The sequence below is a fragment of the Parus major genome, chromosome 2 (assembly GCF_001522545.3).
Source record: "Parus major isolate Abel chromosome 2, Parus_major1.1, whole genome shotgun sequence".
NCBI lineage: Eukaryota > Metazoa > Chordata > Aves > Passeriformes > Paridae > Parus > Parus major.
This window is the reverse complement of record NC_031769.1, coordinates 63123666-63151468: the sequence shown is the minus strand read 5'-3', so window position 1 is coordinate 63151468 and position 27803 is coordinate 63123666. Positions and strand designations below refer to the sequence as shown.

Sequence of the window (27803 nt, the reverse complement as noted above, 5' to 3'; positions counted from 1 at the left end):
TCTTCAGAGTCGACTGGGAGTTTCTCATTCTCACAGCCTCACAGCCATGGTCCTCCAGCCCAGGGCACTGGGACCCTCCTAGCTTGTCATTGGTATTGAAGGCAGAGGTAGTTGTTTCCTTTCAGAAATCAAACATACGTAGCTGTTCTTAACATTTTAGATATGTTTGCTTTGCAAGTTAGTGAAAAAACATTGTGAATTTTAGAGGAAAAAAATACCAAAAACATTTGGTCAGTCCACATGTTATTGTTAATAATATCTTTAACAATCATACTTGCCATAATTTTGGAATGGAAGTTAATGAACTAATTATTCCACTAAAATGTATTTTCTATTTTGAACATTTTTGTCTGTGGATGAGTATTATAAATTAAGACTTTAAATTTCTGATAAATTTGTTAGTATCATTCCAATGACCTGGAGGATTTGGGGTATTTTTAATAACATGTCTGACATATTCACATTTGCTGTAGTAAATGTAGGAGATCTAGTTTCCATATTTAGCTAATGTACAAATTATTGTGTAGACAAAGAAGGGGAAAGTCATTGCAGAGGGATTTTTTCAAAGAAGCTATTAGTTCCTAATTGCATTGCTCATTTGAAACCATAAAGGCTTACAATGGTGGGTAACTTACTGAAAGGTAGCTCAGTTAAACCCATTTATTTTAGCTGGAGTTCAAAATGCTTATTTTGGTTTTGGTTACCTAGAGCCTAAAGTACAGGCAGTATATTCAGATTCTTTTAAGGGTCTGATTTTTTTCAGGATTGTTCATTTTGAAGGTAAGTTGCTGTGTAGATTTCCCTAGAACAGCATCTCTGAGATTTTGTCTAACCAGACATCTTTGGTTTTACAGAGCCAAATGATTTTTATGCTGATATGTTTTTTTGGACAGCTCAAGAGACAGACCTTTAATCAAATACAAAATATTAATATTCAAAGCATTTTGTCTTTTATAAAATATGATCCCAGACAGTCTGGCTTGGAATCAGACAGAGCAGATGGGATTTTCTGTTGCTTTACTAAGGACAACTCTTTCCAAATTTGATACAAAAGAAGGTGAAAAGCTGCAGTAGAATTGTATTTTGTAGAGAAATTTACCTCTAGACAGAGGTTTAGCTTTAAGACTTGAACTCAGGAGGGCTTCTTTATGCAAAGAAAAGTTCATAGGTAAGTTTTGATATGATTAATGCTTTGTTGGCTCCTAGGACATCTCAGGTAATTTTTTAATAAACCTTTCAAAACATCAGTGAAGTGAAGAAATCTAGTAATGTCTAATTTTGGTCTCTTTTGCCTGTTAACGAGACAGATTCTTAACTGGCAGCCTCCAGTCTTTATGTTTACATCCTTCAAAACCCTTTGTAGCCATGATTCATATTAGGTACAAGGACACCCACTTATGAGTCAGAACCAGCCAGAGAATATCCCACCACTACAGCTGACAGACCAGCTCCACATGTCGGCACTGGGAACCTAATGAACCAAGAATCTGCTCACTGCTCCCCGAGCAGAAGAGTGAAGGGTGACTTTGAGCAAATGGTTACAAATGGCACAAAGGAAAGCGACCAAATCCAGAAGGTTAAAAACAATGTAGAAGCAGAAGATGAAAGATTATGTAGCTGTATAATTAAATTTCTAAGCTGGAAAATGAAAACAAAAATTTAAGTCTTCCCTGTTGCTTTGATGCAATGGGGTGTGAGTGGAAAATACATGTACCATGTGGGTTTTTGGTGTTTTCAGTTGTTCTCTCCTGCTTCCTTCCCAGTCAGTCCAGGGCCTTCATTGTCTTAACTTCTACTTCCACTTTCGCAGGTGAGAAGCAAAGGTTTGGCTATGACCGGTCAGGATATGACGTGGAGGAGTCTGATGGTGGCGATGAGGATGAAAATGACAATGAGGATGATGATGAAGACAGCCAGGCTGAGTCAGTGCTATCCACGACACCCTCGGTGACTGCCAGCCCCCAGCACCACCCCTCTCGCCACGGCCTGCAGGATGCCGCCAGCACCGACGACGACATCAGGCTTCCAGACTGCTTCACTGGGGCTCACACGGACTCGATGGATGGTCTCCCAAAAGCACTGCTGACCAAGATGACTGTCCTTAGCACAGTGCAGTCGGTCAGCAGGACTTCCAGGTCTCCAGCAGAGTCCACCCATCAGGAAGCACATGAGGACAAAGCCCAGGAGAGAGGAGTGGATCCCTGCGGTGCTGATGCGGCACTGACGGACATCGCTCCTGCATCTCCAGGTCGCCAGATGTCGGTGGATTACCCTGATCCAGATACAGCCTTGGGCCACTCCTTAGTATCAACAGCAGCTCTTACAAAGGTAGGAGTGTCTAAAACCAGGATGAGAGTGGGATTTTAAGTCCTCCTTCTAAAAAGATCTTTTTGGAGATTTTTCAAAGGTGAAAATGTTTGCCTTTCCCTTCATTCTTAGAATTCTGGGTGATGAGTCTTTCAGAAGAGTTAAATTTAATCCAAGCACAAATATGTAGGACTCTAGACACAAGGATGTTGTAGGAGCATAGTTTTTCAAATTCTTTAATTTGATTGTATTCTTCCTGAAAGGTTTAATTGTAATATGGTCATTTCAGCTGATGTTTGGAGCTGGTAGATTGTATTACAAATCAGAAGGAAATAATAAATATGCGGAATGAACATGTGGTGGTGGTTGTGAAGTTTTCAGGTGAAAGTGATAGAATTCCATAATCATTTCACTCTGAAATACAATGATACAATCATTGGTAATTCCAAAGGGAAATTAATCTGGTCCCAAAGCTTTTTGCCTTATCACACAAAAAAAAGGTGCAATTGTTTATCTATACCCCAAATATCCTTAATAGTAGAATTAGAAAGTTCACCAGATGTTCAAGGAAGCTAGGAGATTGCCCTTGCACAATAACAGAAGGAGAGATGAACACAGGACTGAGACCTAAGTTCCCAGTGCTTTTAGCTTTTCTCCAAGCTGACAGAAGATTTTAATCAGAAAAGGATGGATTTTGCCCATGCACATGTTAGACACGCGGTGTCTTTTCAAAGCAGTGTGCAGGAGGATGAGGTCAGTCTGTGTGCAGGTCTGTGTGAGCGTTCAGTAGGTTTAGAAACTGTTTTTTTTAAAAACTGTGTCCATGAAATGACAGAGGGAAGTGGCAGGTGATGAGCCTTTTTCAATTCAGCAATGGCTTTAATGGACTGTGGTGGGGACAGTATACATCACTTACCAGACTGACCCTATAGATATCTTTTGGAAGTTTTGAATTCTTGCTACAGACCATGAAAGCATTCAAGCTTTTCAGAGTAATGCTCAGAAAAATGAAATGCAAAATAGTTTAATTAAAGGGATAATCAAAGTACTGCCTTCTCCATGATGAATGCAATATTTAGAAATACTTTATAGAACTATATAATTATTTAGGTTGGAAAAAAAAATAATCTTGAGATCACTGAGTCCAAGCCTAAACCTAGTTGCATGCAGTTATTGAAAAAAAAATAGCAGAAAATTTTCAAAAGGATAAAAAGAAAAAATTTCAATCTGGTTTAAGTACTTAGTGGCTTGGTTTTTTCTTTGAAAAATTACACTCCTGGATTTATTTTTTTACACAGTTCAAGATGGCAAACTGTTGACATGGAGAAAGTAAAAATTATTGCTGCATTCAGCCCAGGTTCATCACTGCTTGCAGGAACTGTGAGTTCATGTGGCAAATGTAAATTGGAGCAAGTTTGTATTGTGACAGAGAATAAAATGGAGTGGTCTCTGATCACTGTATATGCCTGCCATAAAACGGGTAGGGTCCTAGTATTTGGAGTTTAGATTCCATTGTTGCCAAGGGCTACCAAAAGGACATTTAACTGAGTTTACTCCCGCATTAAATAGAACTGAAGCCTCAAGTAAATATTCATGCAATTAAAAATGTTGAACAGTGTTCATTTATTTAGCTCTAATAATTGTCTACATTAATATATTAAAAAAGAAGGCATGTAAGTAATACAAGGAAGTAATTCCTTTCCAGATTTTCTTTTCCTTTCCCAGACCAAAAGAAGCATCAGCCTTGTGTCTTCAGTGCTTAATCCACATTCTGTTCCTATTGTGAATGTCTGTGGATCATGGTTCTTGCAGTCAAGAAGTCAGCACAGCTCAGGAAGGCTGTTGTACATTCTTTAAAAAGCGTCCGTACCAGTTTATCAGGATCTCTTGTGAGGTGTCAGTTCTGAGGAAGATGTTGACTTCTTTCTCACACCCATCTTCTCATTTAGACAGGTTGGCATTGCCTAGCCAGTTAATCATATTCTCCCTTTGCCAATACGTTTTTTACCAGCAGATTTCAAAAGCATTTCTGTCCAGTTTTGAGGTTTTTTCCTGCTCTAGAGAATTTTTGAGAGTTAATACTGTAAAAATTAAGTAAGGGCACACCAGTGTGTGTATGTGTGTGATGAATGTGCTTGAAACAAAAAGGTAGCCATGAGATTGCAATTGCACTTTTAGACTACTCATTTTAGGAGGTTCTAGGAAAGGAGTTGCAAGCCTTGGTCAGTAACAGGCTGTAGGAGAAAAAAAGGGAGGATAGAAACAGAATTATAAATTCAGGCGTGTGCACCAAATAAATAAATCACTAATAAATCACAGCTGAGGCAGCAATGGGATGTGGGTCCCACATCTCACTCCAGTATCCACCCATCACCTCCACCTCTGCAGGAGCTGTAGTTGTCAGCCATCTCTTGTCATTGCATACCCTGTCTGCCACATTAGAAACACCTATGACAAATGTGCCATGATGCTGCCTCTGCCTGCCAGAGGCTGTAATGCCTTCAGGAGAGGAACCCAGTGCATCAAAAATGCCAGCTTATGCTTATTTAACCATCTTGCCTGGGGTGATTTCCACATAAAACAGTTCTCCAAATCCTTCTCGCCACTTAAAACACACGCGCAAAAGAGATTCAGCAATGTTTTTGAGCACTAGTGTTTGGGAGAAATTAAACAAGGGTAATTAGGAGAGGAAAATACAATTAGTGGGTGAAGAAAGGAGAAGGAAAAAGAAAGGAAGGAAAACAGTTCATTATTTAAGCTGAACACTATATACTATGAACCATTTTGTTGTTCTTCTTTCTTAAAAGGGGGCATATGGGAAGCACTTCCAGCTCCCTTGTGTTTTCATGTCACTGAAGGGCAGCGGTGGCTGCCACATTAACACGCCTGTGTTGTTCTTTCCCAGAGCATGCCCTCCATCAGTTCCCCGTCCTCACCGGCAGACCAAAGCGTGCCGACGACGGCGCCGTCACCCTACACCGAAATCCCGGAGGAGAAGCCGGCTGCCGAGCCGAGAGCTCCCCAGACTCACCTCTTCAGCCACCTGCCTCTGCACTCACAGCGGCAAGCCAAGGCTCCCTACGGCATGGTGCCGGTCGGGGGCATCCAGGTGGTCCCTGCCGGCCTGGCCACCTACTCCACCTTTGTTCCCATCCAAGCAGGGCCAGTGCAGCTCACTATCCCAGCTGTGAGCGTGATTCACAGAACTACCAGCGCCCTTGGCGAGACGGGCGGCACGGCCGCCGGCACCGCCACAAATCCTGTGGGAGTCGCCGAGGTGAACAGCATGGTGCCGTGCATTCCCATCGGCCAGGTGAGCATGCCGGGCATTCAGGGGCTCGGCACGCCCAACCTGCAGCCTCTGCCACCGCTGGGCATGGAGACAGTGAACATCCTGGGCCTGGCAAATACCAACATCGCCCCGCAGATGCGCCCTCCGGGAATTACCCTCAATGCCGTGGGCCTCCAGGTGCTGACGGCTGGTGCGGCTCCGCAGGGCACCCCCAGCCCGCAGGGACACCTTCCCGGCCTGCAGATCCTGAACATCGCCCTGCCAACCCTCATCCCCTCCGTCAGCCCCGCCAGCACCGAGGGGCACGGAGCCTCCGAGGCACCCACCGCAGGCTCCAAAGCCGGCGAGGTCCAGCTGGAGCCAGCTGCTGTCGGTTTCCCCGCAGCCGAGACCGGCCAGGCCGGCCGGGATGCTTCTCCTCAGGCAGCGGCTGGCGGCCAGCGGTACGGCGGGAAGAGCCATCCCGAGCCCACCCCGCTGACCAACCCCGCTGGTCCCGGGAAAGCTGATCCTGAAAAGACGGACCTCGCGAACCCCAGCAAGCCAAAGCGTGACCTCCCTGCCCTCCAGGTGAAGAGGGCTGCCCCAGCAGAGCCCCGCTCCAAGGTGAATCCCAACGCGTTAACCAAGTCCCCGGTCCACCGAACTGTCACCCCGGACAGACAGGTACCCAGGCCAGCCGCCCCGCCCCAGCGGCAAAACACGCTGCAGTTTAGCGACGGCAGCAGTGACGATGAGGATAGACTTGTAATAGCGACCTAGTTTTCGTTTTTCATTGTGTTTTTATTTTTAGGGTTTTTTTGGGTTTTTTTTATAACACCTGCAGGTTTCTTTGCAAACCTTCCTTTCCTTAAAGCACATTTTTCTGACACAAACCCATTACTAATCTTCGTGCAATCATGAACTCTTGACCAATAATTGTTGTTTCTTGTCAGCTCCAGCCATTTTTGTACATGTTGTATAGACGATTGTGCCTTTTTGGAGTTTTATGTTTAGAAACCTGTACAGATTGTTGAATATATATATATAAAATATATATATATAAAATATGTATAATAAAACCAGGTAGTTGCTTGTGTTTAGTAAGTAAACATCCTATGTCAGATAAATAAAGGATTAAATTATATGTTGCACTGTTAAATGTAAATTTCTATGGCTGTGGGACAAAGTTTCTGTGTACAGATCTAGTATGTAAAACTCCATATTTATTGTATCCATATTAGTCTTGGAAAAGGGTCTGTCCATCTTTCTTGTGTAAGACGGTAGCTTTACACTTCAAAGAGAAATACAGTATCTGTGTTACAAAATATTACAGTAAAATTTTGTTTACTGACTTTACCATTGCTTATGTTGTGCCTTCTTGATGCAGCCCGGTAGCCAGAGAGGTGCTTGACTCGTTCCTTTCAGTGCCCTTCCAGCTGGTTCAGCTTGAAGGGATCTGGTGGTGGTAAAAGCCCCTGTGGTTTCACCTGCCATGGGAGAGAGAGTAACTTATCAGGCTTTACTTGGAGTAAAATCTTCCATTTCAAAACGTCCAGCAATTGTAGAGTGGGGAGGGAGTCCCTCACCTTTCTGTAGAGCAAGCATCCATCCACCTCGTGGTTTTTTCCTACCTAAAATTTGAAGACATGCCTGAGGGGAAATGGCAAAAGGGTCAAGATGAAATATTTTTCTTATTTGTAATCTTGAACTATAAAGCCACTTTTTACTGACATTAAAATGTTGATACACAAGAAAGGAATAATTCTTTGTGTGTTAATTGCAAAACCTTCCATAGAATTGGTGAAAATGCCACTGCTGTAATGAGGATTTGGCATTACTGATTACCATCACCCTCTTACAAGACTGCATTTCAGGAGATCTTCATTTACAGATAGACAAAGCCATTTTCTCCCGAAATACAACTTTGTCTTATTCATGCAGGGGAAAGAAGGGACTAGAGGTTTTACACATATAGTTAATGTGCCATTGTAACAGCAAACCTGGCATACTGGGCATACAAAACATGGATGGATCACAGAATAATGAAATTTAACACTCCTCTGTTTGCACATAGTGAAAACAATGTAAAATTATCACTGAATTGTCGAGGTGTTCCAACTATGGCATGAGACATGTCTGACAAGCTACAGGGCTACACATTCCTAGAAGTTTCAAATTGACTTGGGATTCATGCTGTACTTTTTAAGTAGAGTTGGTTTCCTGCTGTGTCCTTTTATCACATTGTTACAGAAGTTTTTATAACCCCTTTTAATAGCCAAATTCCAGTAGGAAACTGGAAGGTGTAAATTAAAAGCATGATCACCTTTATGGAATTAACAAGGATGAGCACATAGAAAACAACTGGAAGAAAAGGACGGGAAGCAAATCTGGAGGAAAAAAAGGGAGTGAACTTGAATGTGAGCTGGGCTGCATTGTTCACAGATTAATTTCTGTATCCATCTCAAGGAAGTAATTCATACCTTGCACTGCTCATATTCAAAAGCAGCACTATCCTAGATCCATTTTATACTTTACACTGGCTTTTGTACAGTACTCACATTGTACTCATTACATTATTCCATTACGGCGTGTTGTAAAACTGTAGGCGATGTTGAATGAGCTTTATTAACTTCCAGAAAGAGCACTTCAGTAGCAGAAAGCCATTTCTATTACTCGTGATAATCTGGCAATTGTACTAATCTAGCAATTAGAAGCACACACACTAGAAAGGGGAAATTACTCCCGTCTCCTGACATGAATGTGCGGAGCCTCGCTGAGGGCCCGAGCACCTGAACCACCAAGCACTCTCAACTCACATTGAACTTAATGAGAGTTAAGAGTCCTCGGCTCCCCGCAGCGCCGGACTTCAAATTTGTGAGTGTCTTATGTGCAAGCCCTGTGTGGAGTGTCACTGTGCATTTGTATGTTCTTTTTATAAGTGTAGTAGTGGTGTCAACTGTCTTGTACCATTGTCATTTATACCTGTGTGAAATTACCCCAACCAGCCAAAGCTAGATCCGAAACTTTGCTGTGTTACATGTGCTTTGAGAGCCTGAAGCTTTTTCTAGTAGAATCAGGTGATGGTTTGCAGTTAATGAACTCAAGAAATTTTGAATTAGTTTTAGCTCCTTTGAAATGGACACCAACCAGAAAACTAGAACTATGATAATTAATTTGAGCATATTTGTCTAAAGCACAACCAAAAAGAGATGACATAATCAGATAGATTAACAGCAAAGTAAAACTATCTCCAAAATTTTGAATACCATCAAAAACTTATTATCATTTCCCTGAGTTTTATAAGGCAGCAGTGGGTAAGGAATTGCTGTTGCACATGCCCCTAAGTCCTGATTTTACTAAACTCCAGAGATTTACTGTATACACATCTTAAATATTTACTTGACGAGCAATTTGTGATGCACTCATACTCTGCTCAGAATTAATTCCAGGAAGTCTCCAATTTAACAGAAAATTCACCCTGGTGAATCAGGTGATCTACATCTGTCTTTTCTATTCTAGGTGTTTTGAAGACATCAAGGGCAAGAGATGGCAGCATATCTTGAAGAGTAAAAATGACATGACAACAGATATGTCATAAAGAGGAATGTTAAGACATGTAATTTGGTAAGTTCATAACAGGACAACAGGGAGAAAGGACCAAGAGAGTGGGTACATAAGGCCCAGAAGATGGGAGTTGCTTCTGGGGATGTAAAGCTGCAGGTCAAGAGATCTGAGAGGACAAATACTGAATCATCACTTACCCAGGCAAAGCAGATAAGCCACATTTGAAGCAGGAACTCTACTATGAGCAGGTAGTTTCAGATATATCTAATGTTCACATCAAGGTTGTGAGGAAATCACAGTTTTCTAAAAGACTGTGGTCCTGAATATTACACTCTTTCCCTTCCCTCTAGGATATTTCCAAATGGATATTCCTTGAGTTGCCTCTACAGCTTGTGCAGCAAGAAGAAGAAACAAACTAGGAGTGTGACCAGACCTGAGAGAAGGTTAAACTCTGTATCTCTCCTCTGTTAGTGCCTGTAACCAACATCTTTCTCTCTCTATATATATATATATGTCAGCACACACGGGTGTCCTGCATGAGCACAAGCCTGTGACTACTGCATTAGCAATTACATTTTCATTCAGAATTAATTCCTTTTGTTTTAAATTGTGTTGTATCTTTTATTGTCTTGTCCAGAGTCATCAGTGATGGGGAAATCATGTTCCCCTTGCCACAAGGATCCTTCTGGTCAAAGCAGTAGCAAACGTTTGAGAGACCTGCCAGTGCAGGATTAGGCTGCATTTCAGATGGTGTGAATTACTACAGCTGAATTGGAGTAAATAACACCGGGCTGTTTACTCAGGGATCAGTTTTTAACGACTCTGTCAGACACCCTCTGGCAAATCCAGCACAGCTGTTTAAACAGTAAAAAGGCCAGAACAAGTGTTGCTCCTCGGTGTACCCAGGCACATTCTGGCATCTTCTCACAACCTATTTCCATCAGGAGGATGCAAGCAGGTGCCAGTTAAAGCCTGGGTACAAATGCAACCAGAGTGCAGACGCGGCACAATCAGCCGTGTGGGATCTCCACAATCTTCTGTGGGATGTGTGCAGATGCTTCCCTGTGATCTGCATAAGCCCTCACTAGAAGAACTGACCAGTGTCCTGTAGCTCTTTCAATTTAGACCTTCCTTGGTTTCTCATTGCAGTACATGACATTTGCTGGTGACATGGGTACCTGATCTCGGAGGCAGCATGTCCATATAATAATAAAAATAATGGCTTTGGAACATGAACTCTATTAAATGTGTCTGTGTTTCCCGTTGGGGCTTTAATAAGCTGCAGCATGGCCTACCTGTCACTTCTTAGGTCAAGAACTAAACCAGAGACAGACATGTTCAATGTACCTGGCCTCAGATCTCTTGACTTGTAGCATTACATTCCCAGATGCAACTCCCAACTTCTGGACCACAGCTGAAATAACAGCAACTTTGTAGGTGCAGGGATGCTCTGCCCTGCTTTGGTTACTGCTGCTGTATACACTTTTGCCCCTTTCTTTCTCAAGTAACTTGCTGAGCTTCAGGTTGCTCTAAATTATGCCCTGAGGCTAGAGCAGCCCACAGTTGGTCCATATCAGCCAGTCCCCTGCCAGAAAGTCTGACAGCAGTGTTTTGCATACAAATTCAAGTGCCCATCAAATGCATTTCATCTCAGACAACTTACGTAGGCTGAGCACAATATGGCCCACCTCAAAGCCAGAGATGTACCATGAAACAGACACACCATGCCTTACACTTGGCTAAACCACTTTGTATGGTTTCTTAACAGATTTATCTTGCCTTGAGTTTACTGACATGTGGTTAAACAGAATATAAAATTAATTTGTCACTATATAACTTACTCCAGAAGTTCTCATTTTTTGCAAGATAATCCTCACTAAGCTTTCATAAACATTGTAGTTTAAACCCATAAACTGCCTTTCAAACATGTGTTTAACATTGGGACAGTTTCATCAAAACAAAAAATCCTCAGTTTTAACATGAGTGACTTGCCAAGAGCCATGGAAACCAAACAACCCACAAGTGAGAGTGCTCACTCAAGATACCTTCAGCTGACTTATCTGATGGGCCACTGCTTCAGTTGCTTTGGAAAGATCTTCTGAGACCAGTATGACCATCTTATAGCAGGGAATCCTTTCCTTGCTTTCCTGGTTTTTCATGCAAGCAGAAAGTGTCACCCATCTTAGGTGGCTTCTGACCAGTCTCTAATTGTAAATGTTATACTATGAATGACTGAAAGAAACATGGCTAGAATTGTCTTCCCATGTTTTAGGGAAATTTCTGTTCCCTGTAAGGAGTCTCAGATTGTCTTTAAAATTGATACCTAAAACACCAAAGACTTAGCGCCATTTCTGGCTTATATCTTCAAGGATAAGACCCCTGTCTTAGATCTAGACACTGGATTGCTGATTCTGTTACTGACTTAGGGTGAAAACAAGCTACTTTAAAGTACTTCAAATTGATTATTAGGTAATTTTATATGGAATGTTCGTGGGTGGATGAGCATACAGCAACAAGGGTGTAACAGCCTGTAATTCATTGATTTGATGTTCATGTTTTTTTCCAGGAATGATAAATCACAAAAAGGAAAGAAAAGAAAAAAAAAAAAAAAGGTGGTATTGCCATTCATGTTTGTTATATTTCTCCTCTTTATACTGAACAGACTGCTCAAAATGTTAGGAGGTGACTGGTGATTTTCAGATATTCCATGAGATCTAAGGAAACCATGCTAGCTGAAAGATGGCAAGGCTTTGCATTCCTATGGTTCAGTCATGGAAACAAAACTTAGAGTTCTAAGATGAGTCAATTAGCTAGGCATGCTTAGTTTTCTTTGGTAATTGTAGGCTTGTTTTCCCCAATAAGGTCAAATGTTAAGGCTTGTTTGGTTTCGTGGCTGTGCTCTTTAGTGTATTTGAAATCCATTACCATGCTGAGGCATTTGTGCTGGAAATGGGCCAACTGAAGGCTGCTTGTAAAGTCAAATGCCCCCAGCATTTCCTCTTTTTGTTGAGTTTAGGCAGTTACAACATCCCTTTGGGCTTCAGAAGTTCCATTTGCAGGTCATTCAGGTCTAAGGTGTTTTGGTGTTGGTACCTAAATACCTTAGGGTTGGATTTTTCCTTCTGAGAAGGAGAGAATGTGACACAGTTCCAGCTGGTATAATGAATAGTAAGCTCTCCATTAGAATCACGGACCACTAAGAGCCATTTGCCACCTCATCATCTTCCTGCTCCAGATCTAGGTGTGGAAGTGAGTTCAGAGCCCACTTGTTGGCACAGGACTCATCCCCATTGCAGCCCCACTTTCACAGGGTTTTTCACAGGGTGCCCATGGAAGGCAAGAGCAATCTCTGGGCATGAACATGCAGTGAGGGACACAGCGTGGAGAGAGCATCACCAAGAACATCCACCCACCTCCCAGGAGCACAAGGACAGGGTGCAGAAGTAGGGCTTTTGCTGTGCAGAAGCAGATTTTGAAAAAGGAATTTGTCATCATTGCAGGAGGGTTGGAATAGATGACCTTTAAAAGGTCCCTTCCAACTCAAACATGATTCTATGAACAGTATCTACCCAGACCTGAAGCACTTGAGTGGAAAGCCATCATCTTGAGACTTAACCCTTCCCATCCCTTATGATCAAGGAAAATCAAGTAAAAATGAAGGATTAAAAGGCATCTTTTGACAGAAATTTTTGACTAATCAGAAGGAATTTTGACAAGCCAAAATTCCCTGTTTGAACAGCAAATTACTACATCCCCTAATTCTGCTAGTGTTCAGACGTTCCCCAGCCTGAGCAGCTGCCCTTGTGGCACCCAGCTGTCCTGCACAGGATCAAACAGGGTAGTATCCTTCAGGAACACTATGTCCAGAGTGATCATACTGTTCATACAGCCCAATCACAAGGGCTTCATCCTGAACACAGGAACACGAGGAGGAGGAGATGGTGCTGCCCATTTCTTCTTCGCTCAGCTACTGACACCGCAGTGGTGGCAGTCTCTGCCACCAAGAGGTGCCAGGGAAGATGCAGTCACCATCCTCTAGTGCAGCACCAGCTCCCTTCTCATCAGCCAGGGACTACACAGCAAGGGAGGTGATGTACCTGAGGTCTCTGGGTGAAAGGACACATCCATTAGTTACACCTCCTTCCCAGGAGGCTGCTCCAAGCTCCTGTGCTCTGGCCAGGCCAGCTGCAGGCACTCGCTGGCAGAAATGAGGCCAGGAGAGGAGAAAGAGGGAAAGATAAACCAAGGTGCAAGACAGAGCAAGCCAGAGAGAGCATGGCATTGTAACCAGGCTGTTGGGAGGTTTAGGCGCAGGAAGGCAGCTCTTGTATTTCAGACCTGTTACCCAGTGTTAGGTGTGTCCCTGGTTTGCAAAAACAGTCTAGGTGCCAGAACAGAAGCAAATGTTGAAACAGTACCTCTTTGCAAAACAGAAGTCATGTTTTCATCTGGACACTAGACAGTTTTGCTCCACCAAAAAATCAAGTGGGTGGTTCAGAAACCATTTTTTACACTCAGAGGTTTAAATTGTGTTTCTCTCTTTGTTTATTCCCATACCTATAATGATCTGTGGCACTTTTCTTATTTACAGTGTTTCAGAGCAAGAGCTCACACGGCTAATGCTGATTAATTCTGCTGGACTGGGCAGCTGGCTCCCCTGTGGATATCCTGTTTTCCTGTGAATCATCGCTCCTTCTTGAGACATCCTCCAACTCAGATCAAAGGTCCTGAATGTATTAGATATGAAGACATCAGACAGCTCGAACAAATTAGAAAAGACACACACAAAGAAACGTGTCCCAGCTTCTCCCGCCTGTCCTGCTGAAAACTGGCACAGTGAACACAATCCTAAGCACTTGTCATAAAAAGTAGAATGACAAAAAATAGAAAAATGGAGAGAGGCTTTGGTAATGTCAGTTACCCAAAGACTTCTGCAAATTGCCCTTTCTAGATATTTGCACTTTTGCACTTACTTAGTTCTCCCTTGCAGTTGGGAACTCCTCAGGCTAGATCCTCATCTGATGGAAAATGACATCCATGAACTTCAGCAAGACCTGCACCAACTGCGTCAGCAGAGGACTTGGGACGATCCCTTTAAGCACTGAGCCTTGCCTACAAACACAAAAATTAAAGGAACATGAACACCTGTGGTCTGGTTTTTTCAAGTTTATGTAGTCTGCTGCATCCTTCATGGTTTTATCCAATTTTCCATACAGCTACATGAAGAACTGAAAGGGTCCTGTACCAGTGAAATGCCAAAACCTGAGGTCATGAGGTCAAACTAGATTATCTTAATAGTCCCTTCTCCCCTTGCAATCTTTGCACACAGGTTTTATCTGATAAAGGAGATAAAGTCTTTATTTCAGTAACGTTTGATCTTGAACATTACACAAATAATTAGTCTTTTAAGCTTCTGAGCTTTTTTCAGAATAGAATTTCAAACTCTCCATTTAATGGATGCCTTTTAATCCCTATGTTTAAGTGTGAGAGCCATGCTTGATGTAAGATGACAGACAATGTGTTTGGATAGTCAGAAGGCCATTTTTATGGGAGTGTTTGAACAATGCATTGTGTTTCTTCAAGAAACTCTTCCTCCAATCAGTAGAAAGAGCTGGCTGAGGGACCAGAGGACAGTCTTTTGCTGACATTAAGCTCGTATCAAAGGAAGGTAGGATGTGCCACTCTTACATCTTAGAGTGGCCCTGTGCCAGGCCTTTTTTTAGTCCTGGACTTCTAACTCTTCTTCTATCCTTCTGCATCTGGAGGGAGAAAGAAACCCTTTTAACCTTATGCACTGTGAATACTTACTTGAAGGCAGTGGAGGAAAGAATACCCAACAGGAATACACTCTGCAAACACTCAGCAAAATCATTAGATCTGCATATTCTTAATCATTGAGGTCTTGGCAAAATAAAGGGTGGTGGTTTTTATCCAAACTGTAGTTTGTCCAAGTCCCTGGGGGTGGGGTTCAGCTGTTTATGTTTTCTTTGAGGAAAAATGTCTTCAAGGTTTCTTGCCTCCCAAAAAAACCCTTATGTGGGAGTATCGGCATATGGCAGGGTAGTGGGAGGCATGTGAGCTGAGCCCAGAGTTTGTCCCTTGATGCAGCTCGGGCAGCCATCAGGGCCACTGCAACCACCCAAAGGAGGTGGGACTGGGTTTGAAGGAATGAGGGGCAAATGACATGAAAAATGTTAACCTTCTGCATAGAAACAGAAACCTCATTGCCTGTTCCTGAGGACAAATGGGTAATCCTTTTTTATTTTCAGCATCAGTGGAATTTCTGTTATTTTTGCGACCTTCTCCGTTTTAATTGGACCCATGTATGCAATACACATGTACTTAGAAATGCACTGGAAATAGTGATGGATAACATCATTTTCCAACATTTGGGAGAGGAGGGGGGCGATTGTTGGTATGTCCAATCTGGAAAGCAGTAGGAATACCACAGCATATGCTTGAAACCTTGCTAAGCATCTAGGACATTAAACCAGATGCTTCACCTCCCCCAGATTCCTCCCTGTCAGTTCATCTGGGGCAGTGATGAGGGACCTGGGGACTGCTGGCTTTTTACCCAGTGCTACCTTGTTCCTCAAAAGAGTTCAGACTTACCTCCTCCTCCTCGGGACCATTTACTGTGCACACCTTGTGTCCTGTATGTGCACGGTAATGCAATTTTGTCAGGCCCATCAAATCATAAAATGCCTTGGGTTAGAAGGGACTTAAAATATCATCTCATTCAACACCCCCTGCCACGTGCAGGATTGCCCCCCCCTTGTGGAATACTGACCAGACAGTAAAGCTGTCAGAATAATGATGATGCCAAACCATCAGTTCCCAGGGGGGAAGTGGAGCTGGAGGTTGCGTGTGTCTCACTAGCAATTATCTTGTGACTTTCTGGCACAGCATAAAAAAGAAAGCTGTCTGAGAAGGGGTTGGAACTCGATGTTTTTGGAAGGTGATGTGAAATACTTTTCAAATATCTGTTTGGGCCAGAAAATTAAGACAAAGGAGATAAAGCCTGGCCTCAGCACTGTCACAAGCAGTCTCCTACTGCCTTTGGGAAGGCCAGGATTTCACTCATGGATTTTTAAGGCTGGTGCAGAGACTGTATCTTACAACAGAGCATGGGCATTTCTGGCACTGGGGATTGCTGCTAATGACACCAGAAATTGATTTTTTATTTTTATTTTTTTTTTAACCTGGCATTGCTCCTTGGAGCAAATTAAAGTTTGATACATTCACATTGCTATGTGTCATTAACCCAGACACCTACTGCAGGGCCTAAAGCTTGTGGCTGCTGGAGAGATTAAATCCTACTAATGCGCTTTTCCTAACACACTGAGGGAATCTGGAGTCTCTCCTTTTGAAGCTGACTTGCTATTTTGACTAATTGCTTCTGGTAACAGTTAATAGCATTTTGCAAAGGCACTTCATCTGCTGACAGCAGATTGATGTAAGGAAGGGACACAGTTCACATTTCCAAAGGGAGCATCGGGAAACCCATTACCAGCTTCATTAATCTGTTAATAATAAAATTAAAGTACAAATAAAATGTGACAAATTGAGTTCTGTTGTGAAAGTCACTTTAACAGGAGGCTCTGAATAAAGGTCAAAACAGACTCTGATTTCTGCTGTGTTCTAATAGTAGAATCAGAGGAGAGCATTGTAGAAACACTGTAATTAATCTGGCAATACTATAATTGTCCCCAAATAATACAGAGTTTGAGGAGTGGTGGTTTTTTTTTCCTTTTTCTTTGAGAACATGTACAAAACCTAGAACATAAAGCTCAGTCACACAACATTTAAGTGCTAATCCAATTTCACAGGAAGCTTTCCACAATGTAGGTATGGTAGATAGACTTACCCTCACTGCCTGCCTTCTTGTGGCTGCTACATCAGTCAAAACTCAAGTTTTACCCAACACAAGGGCAAAGGAGAGAAGAAAAGACCTGCATCTGCATATGTAGATCTTCTAACAGCTGTCAAAGAAATGAGCCTGACATTGGAAACAGGCTTCACCAGAGACAATAAACCAGATCAGACACCTATTTTCTGGCAAGGATGGCACTGGCTTGCCTACCTTGTTTAAAATAAAAGTGGATTTTCTTTTAGGGTTATCCTCCAAACCTATTGGTACCCCCTGCATCACCCTTCTTAGTCACATTCTAGGTCAGCAGGATATTTTAATCTAGACTCTACTCCTGAATAATCCTCCTGCTTGGACCTTCAGCTAATAGAAGAAATAATAGCTTTTATAGTCAGCTAACAGCTGAAGAAAAAAAACTTCTAAGAATGAGACTGATTCCAGTCTCTCCAAGGCAGAGTGTGAACAGGTCCTGTAGAAAAATATCCAATTTATCAAGTTCCTTCTTATTACTGCTGAGCAATTGCCCCAAAAGCAGTCAGTCACAGAGCATAATTTGGAGACACAGCTGCAGCCTGGCAGAGCAGCCTCTGCTGGGAGCACCTGAATCAAAGGCATGCTATTAAAGAACCCAGCCAGGCAAGCAAATACATAAACATGTTAATGTGAAGTGTTTGAGGAGAATGGCTCATTAAGTCAGGCAGAATAACAGTACAGAAAACTAATAGCTCTATTTTAAAAATCGGCAGGAGGAAAAGGAGAAAGTTGTCCTTTTGTTTTATGCAAGCCAAAAGGAGTCTGTAGAGCCTCCTCTTCTCCAGTCATTTCAGGCATAATCCAGACACTGAAGAGACCAGATTTCCAGTTTGAGAAGCACCATATGGAGTCAGCTATGTCAGGAAAGATGCAAGGGGAGGGGGAGGATAAAGAATAAGGGAAGGAGAACACCATTGTTACCTGCTCTCATAGAAGATGAGCGTGCTGAGGAATTCCCCAAAGCTGATGGTTGAGGGTCTGAGTAAGGCAAGAAGCCTGAAGCAGTTGCCCATCAGTGTGAAAAGACTCATAGATTGGAAATGGGGTGTAAACTGGGCTTAGCAGCCAGAAATTTGTGTGGGTTGTGAGAGGAGCTCTTAAGCAGAGAGGTACGCTATGGAAGAGAGAGAGGGCAGCAAGAAAGCTGCTGGCTCTGGATGGATGAATTTTTCATTAGCACAGTGGTCTCTCAGAGGAAGGAGCAGGACAGAGACTCACATGAGCAGATTTTTCTGCCAGAATGTGTAGCAAGAATTATTCTTGTGCTCAGACTGACTTTAGCTTCTTGCTTTACACTCAGTCTCACATGAGTGTGAGATCCAAAGTCAGATCTCTAATTCTTGTGGTAGTGATTTGAGCACTAGAAGTGGAGCAATCTGGTTCAGTTTTGGTTCACAAAGAGCTAAGTTGTCTGTACATGGGGGAGGATTTTGGGAAAAACAATGATGGGCAGGCCCAGGATTGCAGTTGCATTGGGATGTGGAAATAACCTGATTTGAATTTTCTTTGTCAAGGACTCTCTCAGCTAAGAGAGCCCCTACCTCCTTGTTCCCATTTCCCACCGATTTTCCTATACTTTTGAAGTGGATCTTCCTCACACAGTGTTTGTATAAGGCAAGGAAGACAAACTCTGGCATCTCTCTTTCCACCTGCTTTTCTCTTTTCTGTTCAGCAGAAATTTGTGCATTCTTGACCCAGTGCAAGCCTGAGGGATATGGCCACAACAACTGTAAAAGAACATCCCCAGGAGTGCTTGATACTCACCAAATTCCTGAGTCTTCCTGGAAGTCTTTGCTGACCACATCTGCTGCACCACAAGGAAGGGAGTTTTGTACTGCTATTGGTTATGGATGGGATCCTGCAACTGCTTGCTGCAAAAAGAGTCATGTCCCAGGCTTTTCTTTCTGTATAATATATGTTTCTCTAATAACTGCTTTCCTTTTTTGCTTTCCCAAGAATTCTGCCTTGTAAAAAATTAGAGAGAGCAACCCTATGAAGAGAGTTAGTATCAAATACAGATGACCTAATGCCTGACTGCCCAGAGACAGCTCCTGTAGTCCAGTCAGTACAGTATAACTCTGGGATCAGCATTTGCTCTATGTCATTCCAACTCTAATTTAATTCTTCAATGGAATTATTATTATGGCAAAAACATGGCCTTGATGGCCAAGCACCAGAGCATCAGCCAAGGTAAACATCCACATGTCTATCTGTTGTGCCAGGGTCACCTGTGGGAACAACCATCACAAAAATTCCCATGCAGTGTAACTGGCTGCTGTTTCTCCTTCCAGAAGTTATTTTTGAGCTCTCTAGAAAATAAAATAAATAAATAAAATAAAATAAAATAAACCAGAAAATAAAATAAACCAGAAAATAAAATAAACCAGAAAATAAAATGGCTTTTAGCAACAAAATAGTAGCCTGTTCATGGAACAGTAGGGAGAAGTAGAAGTGATGGTAGTTTGGAAAACCAAGCTATTAAATTTAAATCTCAAACAAGGGTGCTTTGCTGCTTTGCTATTTTTTTTTTATTGCTTTTTTTTTTGAGGAAGAGGAGAAGGAAAAAATTATTCAATCTGGCAAAAAATAAAGAAGCAGCAAAGACCTAAAGCTAGAAGCTTAAGTAAGACATGTGAGCTGTTACAAAGATAGAAGGCAAATGACATAGCCAACATGAGAAGAGTTTAATATGGGAGATTCACCATTCCTTTCAGTCTTATGTCAATATTTGGATAACTTTCTCCATGGCTCAATCACAACTTCTGAGCTTGACACAGAATTTATTGAATGAGTTTCTTTGGCTCCAATTAAACAAAAGATAAAGCAGAGAGTCCTAATGTTCCCCATGGCTGTAAAATTTATAGACATATGAATTTATGAGAATTGAGTTTGCTTTTAGGATCCCAGTGTGTGGCTGGTTGCCTGATGTGAGGGAAGGACTAATCCACCTGCAGGAATATGTGCTGGACACTGAGCCATGCCTGCCCTCCAGGCATTCAGTGTCACCAATAACTGAGGATTTTGATTGGACCCAACTGAGTATTTTGAACACATTTTGTAGGGGAGAGTTTCTATCCTAAAGTCCAAGCCTGAAACCTGACATGATTTATGTGCCTGACCCACTGCAAGAAGTGAAATGGACAGGAGGGAATGGTTACCACATTGATCACAAACCATAAAGTCAGGTATATATCAAGTTCAAGGGGAAACTCATTGCTACTGAACTACCATTCTGTAAAACTGAGAGTGTTTGAAGTTTCAGGGCCCAGAAGGTTTAGAACAAGTATAGGTGGGAAAATACTGTGTTGTTTTGCAGGCCTGGGCACTGTGCTCTCTTACTGAGTTTAAGAACATAGGTTATATGGTTGTGGAGGCATGAGGGAAGACTTATAATCAAAAAAGATACTGATAACTGCTGGATGGGGTCTTCTCTTCTCTCTGGAAGGTAGAATCTCCCAGGCTTGGCAGGAGCCCCGGTCAAGTTCCCCAGGTAGCAGCACCAAGTTCTGGTGTTGCTTTCACAGCTCTCTCAGTGGGGACAGTCCTGCAAAGAAGGGAATGCCAGTGGCAGGCAGAGCCCTGAAATGCCTGTGTCCCTGTGCTTGGAAGAAAGAAGACATCATCAGTCAGGAGTGTAGCCAGAGGATGGGAAGAAGGGTAAGGCTGTTTGGGTCAAGAGCCTGTGGATCAGAAATGCTGGACGTTTCTGATCAGAGGAAATAAAGCCCTCACATGTTCAGGACTTTATGACTTGTCTCCTTTCTGCAAGCAAGTTCACACCAGGGACAGATGTGTGCATTTATCTATAGGTCTCTGCCTCAGCTGTCTCCCTCTAAGGAGAAAGAAAGCCGGAAAAGCCACCAGGTTAGCAGGTGCTTTGGCATCCCCACCAGCAGGAAACACACAGCTGGGATACAGCTATCAAGTCTTCATCAGGACCATGGGACTCCCACTAGCGGGATTTTCTTTCCCCCTCCCTCCCCTCTCAAAACTTGCCAGTTTTAATTTCATTTTAGCTGTAAGAGTATCTTTGCTCCTGACATTTCCTCATGTCTGCCCTAACTAAACCAATGTTTATGACATTAAATATATTCACTGTGCACTGGTATTAAGCAATTGCTTTTAGAAGATAATCTTCCCCTTTCTGTTATTATGCCTTTATTTCCACTGCTATTTTTCTTGGTGAGTTATGTGGGGAAGAAATTACTGCTATTTTGTCTTGAGGTTTCCCTGAGGAATCTTGTCAAAATGAACAGTCCTTTTACTAAGCCTTCCCATACAGATTGAGCAGAAATAAAACGAAATAATTAAATGGCTCCTGAAAGAATCCAGTGCCTAAAACCCTGGGGAAAAATAATGGTTCTGTCTACACCATCGTGAAAGCCTTTACTGAAGCTCAGTGTTTATGTTCTGCAGAGGGTCTTACGGCGTCATCCTCACCACCAGCAGCTCCGAGTGCTTTCCAGGCGTGCAGTTAAGTGACGTGACTAAAAAGTGTCACCTGTTTGTTCTCACAGCCTCTCCCCACTGGGAGAAACCCGTGTGGTTGAGAGCCTTGTTTTGGAAGTATATTACTTCTGTTTGAGTCATAATTTTATTCTTGTTTTTAGTACACTTGTTATCATCTGTATCCGTTGAAGAAGTTTAGTGGCACTCAGGGAATGTGTGTCTCCTGGCTGCCTGTGCTCCTGAGTGCTTTGTTCTTCAGTAAGAGATAGAGAAAAAAATGAGACTTAGGAAAGTTTTTCTCAAGTTAGAAATAAGAGGCTGACTTTCACACCAGTGATACACTTAATTTGTGCCTACAAATCAGCATGATGAATAATGGCTTGGCTTGTTTTGCTGTGCAAAAATATCCTGCATCCATGAAAAGTTATGATTGCCACAGCCCCAAGCATGATTGTGGCATGAAAACCCTGAAGTCCCTTTGTCCTTTTTTTACAAAGCCTGTGAGGTTTCCTCAACTCTGGAATTTTCTCTTCTAGTTGGATCAAACAGTCCAAAGCTGTTCAGTTTTCTGGCTCATCTGTTCCCCCTGCTACTTCTCAGAGAGTGAGAATTAATGGGCTCAGTCCTGCAAGACACTGATCTTTCTGGCACCAGCTCAACAAACCACTTATGCAAGGGTTTAAATTTTAACTGCCCAGAAGCTGCTGAGGTTAATGGTACTGTACCAGGGACTGCGGTGGGATCATCTTCCCTGACCCTGAGGCCTGACCTGCCAACATCCCTCTGGCTCCCACGCTGCCATAACTTGGGGGTGACCTCAGCACATGTTTGTTTATCCTGGAATTAAATGGGTATGTGGGGACTTTGCTGGATCTGCCTTGCACTGCCCAGCCCTTAAGTTCAGATATCCACAGAGCAGTAACAAAGGGACAGCAGATGGGGTGGGATCGGCTCCACGATGCTGTCCAGTGGCAGCCAGCTACCCTGGCCATGAACTCCTCCAGGCACCCAGGACATCAACCTCTGGGGAGAGCACCCTCCTTCTCACCGTCCCACTACATTTTGTGAGAGTTTTTTGCATTCCAAAGGGTTTCATGGTGAGAGGAGGTGACGTTGGGACTCAGGTTTGGGTACCTGTGTTTCTGGGGACCTGGATCTGGTTTCCCGCAGTGCCGTGTTGTAATGGTGAAAGGAGAGGCCATGCCAAGCAATACCTGTGCGTGAATAGGGGCTCTCAGGAGTTCTTTGTTCCTTATAGAAACAGCAACAACAAAATTCATCTCAGGCATGATCACTCACAAAACTTATGAACCTTTGGAGGCAGCCAAAATTGACCCATCCTTTTTTCTTGAGAGGGGCAGGGGAAACAATCTCCACTGGTCCCAATTACTCCGTTCACTAGAAAAAATATTTCTGTGTAATGACCTCAGTAGGGAGTGATCAGCTCCTTTTGTGTATTAAATTAAACCTCTGGGGGGACATTAGACCCTGTAATTCGTATTTCTCAGACGCAATTTAAGTCTTTCATCAAAAAACCTCATAATAACTGAGCACTGCAGTACCCTGTAGATTCATTTTCATGTGGAGGATGAAAATAGCCAACAACATGTTAACAAATTCCATGGGGAGACCAATTGTAATGATATAAATAATCTAACGTGGGCACAAATTTTAAAATATGCTTCTTTACGGATTGCTGAGAACAAAAAAGCTGTTTTTAAACGTTTTCTTTATATCAAGATAGAGGTGGGGAAAACCTCCCTAGCCTGCTCATTAAGGATGGAGTACATGAGCAGTTTCCAAAGGTCAGAGCCCCAGAATGATGCATCTCTGTATCTCAGAAACTCAGAAAAAATTACATGTGCCAGGAAGACTGCTTGCGTAAGTTGTCATCATTTCTGTTGCATTAAACTGACTAAGGAAAGGACAGGTTTGCATGAGTAACAGCTTTCACTTAGGGACAACTGCAGAGAAGAACATTGCTTCCTGTGCAAAGGACTGATCCCAGATCAAACATCACGCTTTGAGGAGCACGTGTATAATTTCCAAGGTTTGGGGTCTTTTCCGAGAATTGCCTGTGAGTGCAGGACAGCCCCAAGCCTCAAAATGCTTCCTCCACCTGCATCCTGTGAGAGCACTGCTATGAGAGAAAACATCAGCACAAACAGGCCTGAGACACAATTTAGCCCCTGGAGTGGGCAGGCATTTTCTGATGGGAAAAGCAGCATTCCTCCCCTTCCAGCTGGACACTTTATCTAACACCATTGCTTCTGACAGCACACTGATGGATGCACGTCTCTGTTCACCTCCTGAGGAGAAACAGAGCCTTTGGTAGGACTCTCAGCCACACTGAGAGCTCAGGGTGAGGGGGGTTTCTGTGCAGCAAATGCAAAGCTGCAGGACAATAGCTCAGGTCAAGGAGAGGGAGGATGTGGCTGGTGTAAAAAGGAGCGGCTGGGAGAAGGAAATACAACAAATTATTTATCAAATAAACAGATACATTTGCAGTTCAAGTGCCACTGAAACATCTAGAAGTCTCAGAGAAGAATAAGGGTTTCATCAGCATATTAGGAGCTTTGCTTTAACTAATTTTAATTATGATTTTAAGCATAAAACCTGCTTTAGCAGCATTCAGCATCTGTTGTTGAAACATTTTCCACTGGAACTCTTGGTTTTTTGCATATCCTTGAATATTTACTGCTATTAAAATAATATATGAAAAGATGCTTATCAGCCCCATCCAAAACATATTTTCTGGCATACAAATGCTTTAATCTATTTTTGTATTTAATCATCTATAAATAAGCAAACTAAGATATAGTCAAATAGTACACATGCAAGCCATGTGTACATCAGGTACTAATTTTCAGCATGAACTCAATTCGTAAAAAAAAAAAAAAAGAGCAGAATAAGCTTCCTAAGCCCTGGTTAGTTCATTGGGCAGAATAGAGTTGCAGTGGCCTATGAGAAGTAGAACAGGAGGTCAGGCCTATTTATGTCTTTTTCCTGATAGATATGTGAAGGATAGAGTTTGCAAGGAGATGTGGCTGGTGAATGATGCCTCTACACTGGAAAAATCACCTGGGGTAGACACAGCTGTAGAGTGTGGGCTCAGCCTACAGGTACAGGTTATCCTGCTGAGAAAAGGCAAAAAACCCCCCAAACTTGTGCTCTTTTCCAGGGCCAGTCCAGACTGAGGAGACCTAACACACACTGCCACAGCTCAAGTTATGTGGTTAACCCTTTGAAGAGAGACCATGATTTATCATCACTCAGTCCTAAACTTTTCATGTCTCACAAAGTAGTCAATTAAATTATTTATTTTACCAGATCTTGTCAAATCACTTTATCCCTGGAAAGCTGTCTGGAAAACCACAGAGGAGCTGTAACAGGGATGTCCACAGGCATGGGAGAAGCCAGCTTCCATTCACTCAGGCCAGGCTGCCTGAAGCCACAGACAAAGACGGATAACAAGTTCTTATTTTTGTCATTGCAAGGGCTATTAGCCATTTCCTTCTGCTCTCTTCTTCTCCCTGTCTGTGGATACTTTAATGCTGACTTTATATGGCTTAGTTTATACAAAGACCAACAGCCTGTTCCTGCTGTAATTCCCATCACCATCCTGCTCTGAGAGAGCACCAAGGAACAAGACCAAAGACCAAGAAAGAGGTGAACAGACAGAGAAAAAGGCCAGTGTGTTATAGAGGAACTCTTTTTTAAGCAAGAATATTAAAAGGATAAAAATCTATTCATAATTAATTCAGGAGGCTCTCTCTACATATTTTAACTGCCTGGTATTATCTCATTGAAGAGACACTCCAGGCTCACTAATACACATTGTTACACAAGCAAAGCACTCCAGCATTGATTTTTCTCTTACTGAGGATTATGAATCGATGTGATTTAAGCAACTCTACTCCTGAGAGAAATGACCATCCCCTGAAAATTTAGCCAAGAGCAGGAACTTTCTGGACAGAGGAAGTTTTGTATCAGTGCTTTTAATTATATTTGAAGACATGGATTGTTCATTAGTACTTAACCTCTAATTATGTTTTTAAGAGGTGTCTCTATTGGAAAACAGTTGTTTTGAAACAAAAGCTTTTTTTTTTTTTTTTTTTTTTTTTTTTTTTTTTTTGACTGTGGAACATTTTCTCTTGAATGAGCAGGTTTGTTTTTACCAGCAGGCAAGAGGGCCCCTCCCCTACACCATCAGTCGTGTCCTGGAGGCTTGTAAACCCGATATGGGAGTTGTGGTTATGAGCTGCGAGTGTCTAAGCTAAAATGCAAGAAGGCACTGAAAGGATGTAATTGCACAGTGGTGGCTGTGGGGCGCAAGAGCTGCTGCAGGCTCCCCTCCACCTGCTTCCACATCCCATGGTTTTCCTATCAGCAGGACCCAGCTGAAGTTGCTCCAAGGCATCCAGCACCTGCCTGTTGTGCAATACTTCTTACTTAGGCAAGAGGGAGGAACAAACCCTCCCTGCACAGATCCCCCAGAGCAAAAATACAAAACCGTAGCTATGGAGTGAGCGTTTAGTGCTGGAATCGTGAACGAATTTGCTTGGCCTTGCACTTCCCACTGCGGCAAACGGCAGCTGTTTGCCGTCTGCGCTGGCTGCCAAACACAGCGCCCTCTTGGAGAGCAAAGAGCCAGGCAGGGCCCTCCTGCTGCTGGCAGAGTTTGTAGTTCTCTCTCCAGGATCCCACCACTTGCCCCAAGCTGAGAAAACCACGAGTTTCTTTTCTATTTATCGTTTATCTCCTTTTTCCACTAACCCCCCCTGCCCCCAGTCTGTGAGCTGTCCAGATGTGCTGATATCATCCAGGGCCTTGCATAACTTGCCTCTTGGGGAAGAAAAAAAATAAAAAATGCTGCAGTAGCAGTTCTTATGGAAATTTATTATTTTAATAAGATCCTCTGAAGCACTCAAAACTAAGCTAACAGCTGTTCAGAGACCAGTTGTTTCCCCTGAATTCACTGAATTTCTGGGTGAGCATGGACTTACAGGATATAAATTTGAACGCTTCTAAAAGCAAAGCTCAGAAAACATTCAAACCAGAAACAATATCTTGATGAAGCTGAAAACCGAATTTAGCATTCAACTCCCTGCTTTCTTTTCCCTCTGGACAGGAGAGAAAAGGTTTATTGCTCTGCTACTAATGGCACCAAATAGCTTTAGATGTAACATAAGGAAATCTCTTGTGTTAGATTTAGGGCCAAATTGCAGGGGTACACCAGAGTTTGCATTAAGAAACCACACACACATATTCTCTTCCGTGCTTCCTGTACAGCCTCTTCAGGCTTCACTGTGCTACTCCTGACTTACAGCAGCACAGGAGAATGGGAAACCAGCCCCAGTATGGCAGGAATGACTGGGGCTGACAGGATGGCAGGAATCTGTAAAACCTGGAATGTTCAGGAGGGAGGGATGTAAGGATTCTCCACAACAGGAACTAAGGATCATAAAGCAGAATGAAAATTAACTAAAGGATGTATTTTGTTCACACCAAATACAAGTGAGCCACAGCAACTGGCTGTGAGATGCTGTGAACAATAAAAATCATCCGTTTTCTGAAAACTGGGTAGCTCAGTGGAATAGGAACCCATAGAGAGCTACTATATTCAAAAGCACCACCTCAGGAAATCTGTGACTCATGGGGGTGTATCATGCTATTTCCTTCTCTATTCTCCCACCCCTTCCTAGAAATCTGCCTTGGACAGATGTTGGTGGCTTTTGGTCTGACACAGCACAGGTGTCCATGCATGTGGAAAGGGATCGTGGCAGCATGATATCCTTCCCATAAAAAGGCATGCAGAATGCACAAAGGATTCGAATGGATGCACAAGGGATTTGAAGGGGATGCAATGTAGCATCCAGGCCCTGGATGACAGTGAGCAAGGTGATACAACTCCTAGGAGAAGGAATCGACACAAAATCTTATATAGTTTTTTGGTTTTCCAACCATTGGTTGACACAAACTCTCCAGGATCCCACTGAAGACCCTTGTGGCAGCTCAGCCATTCTTGACTTCAAGACTTCAAGTTTTGACTTCAAAGACTTGCCAAAATTTCAGTGGTTTGGATTTGTTGTTTTTTTTTTTAAATACAGTGCTCAGGGTTACATTTACCATGCTTACTTTTACAGTGTTTGGCACAGAGGCTGTAGAAGTTTCTGGTTTTTCCCCTACACAGATGCTCCTTAAGAGTCAGACTACTTATGCTACTGCCTGAAAAAAGCAAAAAGCATCCTGTCTTAGGACCTTTTTGTGAAGATTTTACTATGTTGTACTTTCTTTTGTTTTTCA

General features: G+C 42.7%; 1 protein-coding gene and 1 long non-coding RNA gene across 8 annotated transcripts in view; one reads left to right on the top strand and one right to left on the bottom strand.

The window, feature by feature from the left end:
* The window catches only part of HIVEP1 (HIVEP zinc finger 1), a 127773-nt gene extending 113482 nt beyond the window's left edge, over positions 1–14291 (top strand). For 3 of the 7 annotated variants that reach the window (XM_015617667.3, XM_015617666.3, XM_015617668.3), the window contains 2 exons: positions 1811–2328; positions 5213–6361. In XM_015617667.3, the coding sequence (XP_015473153.1) occupies positions 1811–2328; positions 5213–6361 (1667 nt within the window). Of the gene's footprint in view, positions 1–1810; positions 2329–5212; positions 6938–9100; positions 9206–9495 lie in introns of those variants that run through there. The other 4 variants (XM_033512079.1, XM_033512078.1, XM_033512077.1 and 1 more) reach the window with 4 other exon arrangements.
* On the bottom strand, positions 6978–14202 carry LOC107199932. The gene is made up of 3 exons (XR_004495933.1): positions 14119–14202; positions 7168–7231; positions 6978–7068 (listed from the first exon to the last, which is right to left on the bottom strand). It is a non-coding gene; the product is annotated as an uncharacterized LOC107199932 (long non-coding RNA).
* Positions 14292–27803: the final 13512 nt, after the last annotated feature.